General features: G+C 32.6%; 1 protein-coding gene across 1 annotated transcript; it reads right to left on the bottom strand.

Annotated features, from left to right (window-relative positions):
* LOC109355756 (thioredoxin) lies at window positions 8,956-11,795 on the bottom strand. The gene is made up of 2 exons (XM_019598960.1): window positions 11,495-11,795; window positions 8,956-9,482 (listed from the first exon to the last, which is right to left on the bottom strand). Exons 1-2 carry the CDS (start codon window positions 11,721-11,723, stop codon window positions 9,169-9,171), a joined length of 543 nt encoding a protein of 180 aa, XP_019454505.1. The 5' UTR covers window positions 11,724-11,795; the 3' UTR covers window positions 8,956-9,168.

The raw sequence follows: 12,366 nt of genomic DNA, 5'->3' as shown, positions 1-12,366 counted from the left end.
ATGCATGTCTCCCACATTTGCTTCAAGTCTTCAATTAATGGAGCCAAATATATGTCTATGTCATTTCCTGGTTGTTTAGGTCCATAAATTAACATAGACAACATCACATATTTGTGCTTCATGCATAGAGAAAGAGGTAGGTTGTATATCACCAACATCACTGGCCATGTATTGTGAGAGCAACTTTGAACAGTATGTGGGTTAATTCCATCCGTTGACAAGGCAAGGCGTATATTTCTTGATTCTTGACCAAAACTAGGATAGTCGTGATCAATTTTTCTCCATTGAGGAGAATCTGCAGGATGCCGAAGCTTACCATCTTTAATCCTTTCTTCATCATGCCATGTCAACTTCTTTGCATCTTTGGTATCGCTAAACATACGCTTGAATCTTGTTTTTGATGAGAAAATACCATACAACCTTTTTGGGAATTGAGTCTTCCTTCTTATATCGTGATACCTTACATTTAGGACAAAACTTTAATGAAACATACTCATTAAAAAATAAGGTGCAATCATTTTCACAAGCATGTATCCTAGTGTAGTTCATGCATATGGAGCCAAACATTTGTTTTGCATCATATGTTTGTGAAGGGAGCATATTATCTTCCGGCAACATATCCTTCAGAAGTGCAAGCAAGTTGGTGAAACTCTTACCAGTCCATCCATTAACAGATTTCAACTTATACAACCTTGACACTGCTGCCAATCTTGTGAATTTAGTACAACCATCATATAATGGTTTCTCAGCATCACTTATCAACCGCTGAAACATCTCAGGACAATCTTAAAGATCCTCTTCAACAACGTTTGCCATTTCCTCGAAACGATCATCTTTATATGCATTTGTCTATTTGTCTTTCATATATATCTCATCATCACAATCCATAACGTCTCTCATCTCACCATGTCTTGTCCACTATGTGTAACTTTGATCAATACCATGACACACTAAATGACCTTTTAACTCATTTGGAGTAATTCGGTTTGAGTAACAACATCTTAAGCAAGGACATGCAATTCTATTAGGGTTTTCAGTATTCTCAATTACAAACCTAACAAATGATTTCGCTCCTTCTTCATACTCCTTCATCAATCGATTGGCACTCATCCATTTTCTATTAACAAAAAAAATATAATGAACGTAAATCCCTAAAGCTTGGAGTTAAGCTCACCAAACATAGCAAATGAATTATTATGATCGGAACCCTAAATGTAAGATAAATGAGTCGAAAACCCCAACTCAATACAAGCTAAATGAGTGAAATCACTTTCACTCATTTATAAGGAAAATATTTATAACTCAATACAAGCTAAATATTATGTAATTAAAAAGGCAAATAACTATCAGAAAAACTCATTTTCAATTCGGTGTTGAATGCGTGAATGATGATTTTGAGGTTAAACGAGTGAAGGATTTTCGAAATCGGTGTTAAATAATTTTTGTGTTGAATGAATGAATGATTTTTGATGTTGAATGGTTTTGAGGTTGAATAATTTTTGAGGTCGATTTTGAGAGTAAATACGTTTCGTTGTTGAGTAAATGAGTGTTGGGATTGCTGATGAATGTGTAAGAATGCGGGAACATTTTAATTTTTTAAGGTCTGATAGTATCTTCAATAGCGCATAATTACGATGCCATTATCAATGATACCTAATCAACAGCGCAACCTAAAGGAAACGCTGTGGAAAAACTCCACATTCAAAGATGAAGGTAAGTGTTCCACAACGCAATCTTAAGGAAACGATGTGGAAGATATAATAATTTTTTTACTAATTCATTTTTTAATGAAATTCAAACAATTAATAATGGCAATAAATAATATTCAATTAATAATGGCAATAAATAATATTCAAACAATTAATCAATTAAGCACTGTGTTAAGCGAGTAAGTGTAGAGAAAATAATTTTGATCATATCGACAACGCTTCTTACTGTATGCGTTGTTGTATAACTAAAAGAGAATGAATGAGAGATAAGCATTCAACAACGCTTTTTTGTTCATGCGCTGTTGAATTCAACGAAAGCAAAAACGCTTTTTTGAGAATGCGCTGTTGAATTCACCATAATCAACAATACATTGTTAAAAAACATTGTTGTATGGGTATAACAACAGCGTTGTTAAAGATCATTATTCCTAATTCTACAAAGTTACGCACACAACAGAAAATATCCTAATGCATACAGAAACATAACATAATAACAAAATGAATGCATATGGAAACATCAAATGACAACTATATGAACACAACTGAATTTATATATTGAACATTAATTACACTGTTTACATAAATATATATTATATAGACCAAATCATATACATTACATTGAACATTAATTGAATTACCTAAGCTACAATCTATGCAAAACTAAACTAAGTACAAACTTTGACGATTGTTCTCTAATCTGGTTGAGTTGATCATCTATATATGATTTGTCAACAAACTTGATTTCATTAATTGGCCACTACTGAATGATCTCCTTCATGAATTTCAGCACGTAGTAGCCACAATCTACCTCGTTTGTTTGGCCAATTAAAATGAAGTAAACATATAAGCATAACATTAGTTGGTCATTACACATATAATTGTTTGAGATGATTTGTGTCAATACCTGTATATGAGTCCACTTGATTTTGTTGGGATTTGGTAACTTGTTTCTACCATAATTATTCAATATGTAAACTTTCACCTTACTAAACAATAGAAAATGTACTTAATTAATAAACAACTAGGAAAGTGAAAGTGTAACTAAAATTTTAAATGAGTAGTCCACTTACCATAGTGGCGTAGTTGTTCATATCATCACGTGCCAATGAGTCAAAGTAGTATATTTCTTCATTGACCCGATTGATGGCAACCAAAACCCAATGTTGCCTAACAACATATATGTACATGGTTAGAAAATGTTAAACACAGCAAACATACTAAAGAAAGAAATATAAAAGACAATTACAAAATGTTCACCCGGTATTAAAAGGTGCAAGAAATAAATATGCATCTTCTTTATGATGGATGGGATTATCTGTAATTCGTTCTGTTTTTTCCTCAATCTCATTTTTTTCGTGCGACATCAAAATGGTAAGGTGTGGGGATATAAACATCACTTTTTTCTTATTTACCTTGATAAAATTTTCATACAAGTACCTAATATATTTAACACAAATGTTAGTTAATTATAACACACCGTCATGCAAAAGTGAGAAGTTAAGAAAACATAATTTACCTCATATATATATATATACATATATATAACACTTTTACCTATACAATCACGTTTATATACATCCCGGACTTCACTCATGTCAACGTGTTCATCAACATTATCCTTGTAGACTTCCTTGGGAATTGATATAATTATCATATCATCTCTCATCTTCTGTACATGCTCCATCAGTTGAGTACAATAGTTGGTAGTCTTCTTGGAGCTCACATCCCCAGAAGATGGCTTAGACTTTTGGGTGCTACTAGGGATGGAATATACATTTTCTTGAAATATTCAATAAAAACATATCAATTATAGATATATATATATATATATATATATATATATATATAATATGAGTGAGCATAAAGTAAAAAATCATACCTTAGGAGGAGTTACTTCAACAAGGTTTACTGGCCAAGCCACAAAAGTGCCTATAGCCCCTCCAACTGTGAAGATATCATAATCGAGATGAATTGGCAGCAACGCATTATCATCGATTGCAATGTCAATCGAGACCTTCACATGATGGCGTGGGATATGTGCATTATGCAGCATAGCATCGATCAACTTGTGCACTTTCCTAACACCCACTACTCAGCTAGTTGGGGTATCTAGGAAAAGTTTGCAAGAACTGATTCAATGTAAATAAGTTAAAACATATAATTAGTTAACGACTAAATTAAAATAAGTTAACTAAATTAAAATATGTTAACTAAAATACCTCGGGAATGGGAATCGAAATGGGAATGTTGTAAGGTGCAGGTATAGTGCAACTCTCATTGACGGTTGAAGGAACAATGACAACATTACTAGCTAGTCGTTGTCACTCAGTTTCATTCGCCTTCATTGATTGTTCAAATTCGTTGAACCGTTTTATGAGGCCATCTAGTTGATTTTGAACCTGACTAATTTGGGCTTTGGTTGCACGCTTTGGATGGGGTACAAATATCCGCTGGCTAACCCCAAATCCTGCACCTCGGATACGGCCATAGCAGATAGGCAGTCCTAGTGCCTTGTCAAGTATTATGCGATTATTTGGGTTTGCCTCCTTTTCTTTTAAGGCAACCTGACAAATCAAGAAAAAACATAATGTTAATTAATCACATTTTGATAAATAAAGTATGGAAATTAAGTATAATTAAAATATATGAGCACTTACAACATATCTTGTCGCTTCTTGAACTTCCTCATTGTCGATGAAACCATCCTTGTTCTTACGAGCACTCACTCATAAAACATCGAGTTCTATTCCATGTGGAGTCAGAGGTGTATTACTTTTGTTCTCCAACTAACAAAACATAATAATTCTTCTATACCCCACTCGAGAAGCTCGATCTGGATATAAGGCTTGGATGCCTTCTTGTGGTTTTTATTACCTAATTTATGAAACAATAAACAACATTAATATCAACAATCATATGCAAAAGTATATATACAAAAGTCAATACAAAGAATATGATTTTACCAAGCACTCACTCATAAAACATCGAGTTCTATTCCATGTGGAGTCAGAGGTGTATTACTTTTGTTCTCCAACTAACAAAACATAATCAATAATAATGTAATTTTGAATAATTTTTCGACATCAGTTCGGAATTGTCGGAGAGCTTTGTCAGCCGATTTAAGGATATAATCCTTATGCTCTTCACCAACATCAAAAGTTGCCTGAACCATTACATGAAAACGTAACACATATACGTACATTACATGAAAACGTAACACATATACGTACATTACATGAAAACGTAACACATATACGTACATTACATGAAAACACAAAAACTGAAAAAAATAAACTTACTGTATTCTCCTTCACGGTATTCTCTACATCACTCCATTTGTTGAATGTTAGCTTCAGATTATGTCTAACAACAACACCAATGTATCTTACCAATGTGTTGCCACCCTTCTTGTTTAATGGTTGGCCTTTAGTGTTCCATTGAACTTCTATCTTCACATCTTTACTTCTTGACCGAATGACATTCTTCATGGAAGTCATTCCACGTGGAGGTCGTTTTTGAGCAACGATTTGTTGGTCTTGTAGAGTCGGTGAAGCTTCGTCATCACTGTGAGATACATGATCGCCACTTTGGGAAGTCGTTGATGAAGTTTTTTCAGTTTATGAGAGTATGAGAGTTTATGATAGTATGAGGGTTTGCTAAGAGTGTGAGAATTTCTTTTCGAGTAAGTTTGAGAACGTAGAGGAAACAATTCATGTTTTAGATATTTAAACTGTAATAACCATTTAATAGCGCATATTAATGGTAGCGATGTTGTATTGACCTCTTCAACAGCGCATGTTAACGGTAGCGCTGTTGTATCAACATCTTCAACAGCGCATGTTAAGGATTGCGCTGTTGTTGTGTATCCAGCTGTTTACTACTTATTTTCATTAACACATCAATATCACTACCGAGATGTAGTGTTGTTGATTAGAATCTAATTGACAGCTTACCTGAATTATGCGCTGTTGAATAGAATCTAATTGACAGCGCAGTTGTAATTATGCGTTGTTAAACTGAACTCATTTTCCAAATTAACAGCGCATTCATAGTTATGCGCTATTAAATTAACATTTTACATAACTGGAAAATATTTATACAACATGAATTTACTTAAATTAACGTGAAGTTGCCATGAAGTAGATTATTACTATATAATTGTGTTTATTAATACGAAACTGGATAAAATATTAAATATTACATTTTGTTAATTTGTTTTTGTATTTATTAAGTATTGATAATTTGTTTATTGTGTATATTAATAAGAACAGTGCAAAAGTATTAAAGAGAATAACCATCCAAATAATTAACAAAAAACAGAAATTAACATCCAAAATAATTGTTTTATTATTCATTCAGAGAGGCAAAATACATTATAATGAACTAAATGATTTGGTACATGCGAATATAATGAACTAAATGATTTGGTAGAAGAGGAAATAATCTTGTCCACAATTTTTTCTTCAACTCCTCTACACAAATCTTGTATAACAGTTCATTGATTTCCTTTTAAAATCTGGGTCCTTTTGTCATGAAGGAAATCAATGAACTTAATGAATTGCTGCAGATGATGAAGAAAAATAATTGAAAAAGTTCAATGAACTAAATAATTCATTCTCATTTTCCTTTTATTTACTTTCAATTGCAAATTTTCATCTCACGCAAATCTTGTATGACAGTCACCTTCCTTCTGAAACAAAAACACAATTTTTTCTTCGACTCCTCTATACAAATCTGGGTGTTTTTTCTCTTTTTCACTCTTTGCAGTATTGCTCTTTTTTTACTACTTTGTGTTTTCTTCCTCCTATCTTCATGAACATACTATTAGACTCTTAGCTTACTGATGAATTATAACATTGAGTGGACCACAATATTTATAGATGAACAACCATTAATATTTCAACAAATGAAGAGACTTATAACCATTCAACTATTAATATTTCAACAACCAAGAAACGAATAACCACTTAACCATTAATATTTCAACAACCAAAAACACATAACCACTCAACCATTAATGTTTCAACAAACGAAGAGACGCATTACTACTCCACCATTAATTTCTCGGACGCTTAAAAAGTCGTAAAACATCAACAACACATGATTACAAAAAATGAGTTGGTAGTTGATGATTGCTAATTGTACATATGCAAATAGTTTAACAAGACAGCTCTACTATGCAAATTACATCTTGGAATTCTATAACATAGTCACCAAATTTGCTACCATTCCATGCATATGACTAACTAATTTTCGAGAACCACTTCATGGTTCTTTTGTGTTTTGTTACGTGGTGGTTCATGAATCAACTCGTCCAAAGCATATATATATATATATATATATATATATATATACTATTTATAAATGGAAAATCTAAAATAATCACTCATTATGGTGTAATTTGTAGTTCTCTCTATTTCGCCTTCATTATGTTCTAATTTTTACAAAAAATACCATGTATAACCCAATGTTTCTCTTCACCTAATATATGTTTATATTAATTGGTTAACTATTTATTCTTTCTTATATTATAACTATCAGTTTTTTAATGTAAAATATGAATGTTCAATTTAAACACCAATCAAATAAATTCAACTGTAGATTACAAATATTTAACACAAAATATTATATTTGATATTTATGACATACAAATTATACATTATAAAGTGTTTGTCAATACACTAGTAATTATAAAGGAGAAACAAGGGAATTAAATTGCCAAATACAAAAAACAGCAGCCAGATATAGGATTAAGATGAAACCATAACTCTAAAACTAGGGCTCATTATTAGTTATTAAAGTTCTCCATGTCACTAGAGTTTAATGGTTTTGAATTGAAGGTGTCATTTTTTTTATAATGTTTCTTCTCATAGTGACTAGTGTGTATTATTTTACTTAAAAATGGATATTAAAAAAAATCAAATGGATAATAATCTAATGAGTATAGTTACCCACATGAAGTAAAACAAGGATCTTCTTCATTAATGGAGAAGCAAATACTTGATTTTACTTATGTTTTTAATAGCAAAAGTGTTATTCCATTATATATAAAATAATGAAAATGTCTTACCATATTATTATTTGCTTTATTTTATGTATTATTTATTTTTCATTAATAGAGAGGATCTTTGGAAGTGAGTCCTTGAGCTCAAACCGCAAGAATTGCACTAGCTATCTCCTTTCTCTCCTTAAAATGAAAGAAAGAAATTTGTTTCCCATAAAAACTTATGGGATGCGGTTTAATGTGGATAATATTCCATAACTGTCGATCAACATGTAAACAATGAAGTGTTAGCAAATGATTGAGTGTGACCATAATGGAATGATACGTGGGAGATGAAATAAAGTACATTATACATATATATCATAGATAAGATGTACTAGGTCTAAGAAAAAATATAAGAACAATGATTTATGATCTTTCTAATAACTTTGTTTCAACCTAGTGTCATGACCGATTAGAGGCTATCTACACTATCTGGTTTATATGATTGTTCATCGTATTAAACAGACAAGATTTAGTCCATACAACAGTCGATCATGTTCGGAAGGCCAACCTAGCTAAGGAAAATATTGATAGTAACATGATTTTGTCAGGTCAGTGTCTGTTATGCCCAAAATTTTAGGGTACATCGTCTGCAATAATAACACCTCCCCATGAAATGAAATTCATTCTACTGGAAGTATAAATAGGTGGCCACTCATAAGGAAAAACAATATATTCGCTCTCTACACATAATCCTATAAATACTGACTCGAGCATGGTCCCTTTTTAAGTACCCACCCAAGATGTTACAAGGTCAGTAAATATCGAGTTCTACCCAAAACTCAAGCTCCGACAACTTTCCAAGATCTTCTATTGCATGGATCAAGCAAAACAACTCAGATTCTGATAAACTCCAACAAAAAAACTACAAACTTATTTAAGTTGTCTCACTTACAAGTTGTTTGTTAAAGGGGATTGATTATAGTGAGATTTTCTCACCGATTGCTGAGACATACTTCTATCAGGTAATTTACCCTAATCTTTCCACCATATAGAATTGTTATTGTAATTTACCCCTCTTAGTCACTAATTTTTTCACTTATAACCCACACTCTCAAAATTCTCACATGCAACCGATCCTCACCTTTTAGCACTCAAACCCACTTCCACAAACAAAACAAACTTAACCACTATATTTTTTAGTCCTAAACCTTCTTCATTCGTCTCCTACACATGATGTTAAATGGATTTAAAAGGTTATAAAATAATACGGCAAAATTAAGCAGCATATTGGTAAGTACATTTATCTAAAAAAACAGAAACATGGTTATACCCCATAACTATACAGGTCCAAAATTATTACTTATTTAATAAATCAAATTATCCAAACTTGACACTGGCTTAGATGAGAGGAAGCTAATGGAAAAAAAATAGCTTTATTTCTTCCAGCTGAAGCCCTTTTTGTTTCCCAACTCACAAGAACTTCTCTATGCTTTTGGTCAATGTTGTCTGCGGCACAGCACCAATAACTGCATCTTTCTTCTCCCCATTCTTGAAGATAATAACAGTTGGGATACTTCGAATCCCATAACGAGTAGCGGTTGAAGGACTGTCATCGGTATTGAGTTTGTAACACTTAAGCTTCCCGGCATAGTCCTTTGCTAGCTCATCGATTATTGGGTGGACCATACGGCAGGGACCGCACCATGGAGCCCAGAATTCAACCAAAACTGGAGTTTCGGATTCAAGGACAAGTGATTGCCAGTTTGCATCAGTAATACCAGCCACTGCAATATTCAATAATACAAAATACTCAACTACAGTCGATAATTCTCTCAAACAAGAACCAATTTGCTGGAAATGTAGCAAGAGATAATAAGATCAACATGTATCACATTGATTACAATGATGAACAATACGGAACTAGAAAACAAGCATACCACAAAATCAAGCACATGCAACTAAAATACAACAAATAAAATGTTTATGTTGGATTTTTTTTAAAATACATAGGTATCCTTTCAGTATGGTAAAAGAATGCAAAGGAAATACACAACACCAATGGCGTGGCAAAGTAAGTCACTGCACATACTAACAAAAAAAATATAGCATTGGTGCTCCATCAATCCTGAATGCTATGAAAGTTATTAGCTTGATTTATATCATTAACATTTAAGACTTATATTGCCACTATTATCACTGCAATAGAAGTAGAGATCTTTAACCCCAAATGTAAATGGAACCACCCACATATATTATCTTTAGGCATATAGTTCTTTTACGGGTATTGATAGAATTGAAAGCATCCCTGCAGATCATGAGGTAGAAATCCTTTATCAAGTTTCACCTCTATGGTACATACAGTATGAAACTGTGAGAAAACCAAACCATGTGTGATAGAATGCACAAACCGAACCAGAGCCCGACAAGTAACTACTAGAGGATTCAACTCCATGTTCTTTCACTAAAAACAAAATCTATATGCATTCCATTTTTTTCTACTCTGATCATGCTTAGCACGAATATGCCATCCTTGATGGTCAATGATCTAAAGACCTGAATAAGAAAAACCAATAATTACAAACGAACCTGTTCCTATCAAGTAAAACTATCAAAAGCCACATTTCTGATATCGAGAAAAAGGAGGCAACTTCTGCAGAATCTGCTATACATACCATACTAGTAGAGAGATGGGTTGCATATAAGCATGCATGAAATGTTTAAGAATCACGAATACATATATCCTTAACCCTGAAATTTCTTCCACATTGCAAGAGGTTATGGAACAAAGGGAGAGATGTAAGAAGAAAAAAGAAATGCAATGCCAAAATGGCATTATTTGAGGATTTAGTTTCTTATTGTTCGGTATGAATAACGCATTATTTGAAGAATTATTTTCTTATTGTTCTTATGAATTTGAGTCCAAGCATGATACACTAACACTGTAAAATTAATCATGTTGCTAATAGAGATAAAAAAAGTGATTCTCTACAAATATTTTTCATTGACAGCTTCTCCTAAGAACTGAATTTCAGCTTTTGGTGAGAAAAAAGTTAAAAACTAAAAACTCAACCAAACAAGCATAACTATCATGTCAGGAGTTATTTTTAAAAATTACAGTACTCAAATTTTTAATTAAAAAAGCATACATAAACGAACTCTCAAGTCTCTTTCACTGATTTGTACAAAAGAATAGTCTTTATCAGTGGTTAGGACAATTCACCAAAAGATTCACACAGAACCCAAACAATAAACCAACCACCAAACGTTATTTTTCATAAGGATTATTTAAATAAAAACCTATACAAACAAGCTTTAAGTCTCTTCACTAATTAGAACAATTCACCAAAGTAATAACAAAATATCATAAAATTCACACAGAGCCTAAGCAAAAACATCAACCCAATGTTTCAAATTGGAGACCGCATCATGTGATGTGGCCATAATATTGCGGTTGCGATGACCACCGTACCCACATCACACCATAATTGCAGTATGACATCGAATCACAGTGATACAATTGCAACGGGCCACAACGCAACCACATCGGGCCACATCAGACCGCATCAATATTAAAAATATTTTTCACTCGCAAAATAATTCACAACAGCCCACAGTGACAGCCACTGCGACCACAATTTAAAACATCGCACCAACCCAATAAAAAAATCAGATTTTTCATACAGATACAGCAATAAGATCCAATTGGGTATTTGGCCCCCCAATGATTTTCAACAATTCACCAACTTTGGAACTTTTATTTTATTTTTGCAACGAAATTGAAACTTTAAAACCTAACCCTCAACAGCGGTATCTTGAGCCTCACAAACAACACGTGAACTACGAGGAGCGATTCTGGCACCGGAAAAGCGAGTGACGGCGGCGTATCGGAGCTTGATGCCGGTGTAGTGTGGGAATTTGCCGGAGCTCCGGCGACCGGAGATGGGAGTAAAGGAGGAAGCGGTGATCGGAGGAGAGAGAGTGTAGGAGCGAGAAAGGGTGAGGGATTGGAGTTGCATAGTGGCCATTGAGATCGATGTAGAGGATCGCAGCTCAAGAGTGAAAGAGAGAGAATGTGGAAAGTGAAGTGTAGAATGGATTTTTAGTGAGAAAAATTAAGGAAATGTTTTATTTATTTATTTCTAATTTATTTGGATATTATTAAAAACTTATAAAGTATCAATGTTATTAAAAAATTACAATAAAAATTAAAAAAAGTAAGAATTATCAACTATATCTATGATAAAGAATGATATAAGTTGTCTACTTCAGTTACTGAAATTATATAATATGTCTGGATTTTTTAATTTTTAAAAATATTTTTATAGAATGTTGTTAAATATAATACATATCATAATTTTAGTAAAATAATTCATATTTTATTCTCATTTCATAAACTTAATTACAAAATTAATAGTTACTAATTATTATTGCCCTCATTCTAAGCTATCATCATTATCCTAAACAATACTAGATGGAAATGATTACACCTTATTGAGACAAAACCATAATTTTTATCATCCAAATTTGTAATTATTTTATATTAAATATTTAAAAATATCAAACTTTCATTTAACTCTCATTCTATACTGGATTGAGACAAGCCATAATTTCAAGAGACTTCGTAACTAAACTAGTAATAAGTCAGGTTTGGCCAGCGTAGACCTATAA

The sequence above is a fragment of the Lupinus angustifolius genome, chromosome LG09, assembly GCF_001865875.1.
Source record: "Lupinus angustifolius cultivar Tanjil chromosome LG09, LupAngTanjil_v1.0, whole genome shotgun sequence".
NCBI classification, from domain to species: domain Eukaryota; kingdom Viridiplantae; phylum Streptophyta; class Magnoliopsida; order Fabales; family Fabaceae; genus Lupinus; species Lupinus angustifolius.
The sequence above is the reverse complement of the archived record's forward strand: the minus strand, read 5'-3'. Positions and strand labels throughout refer to the sequence as shown.

Coding starts and splice junctions, on each gene's coding strand:
- LOC109355756 (XM_019598960.1), bottom strand. CDS start 11,723: ATGGCCACTATGCAACTCCAATCCCTCACCCTTTCTCGCTCCTACACT. Junction 9,483..11,494: donor TCAAGATACCGCTGTTGAGG/GTTAGGTTTTAA, acceptor TGAATATTGCAG/TGGCTGGTATTACTGATGCA.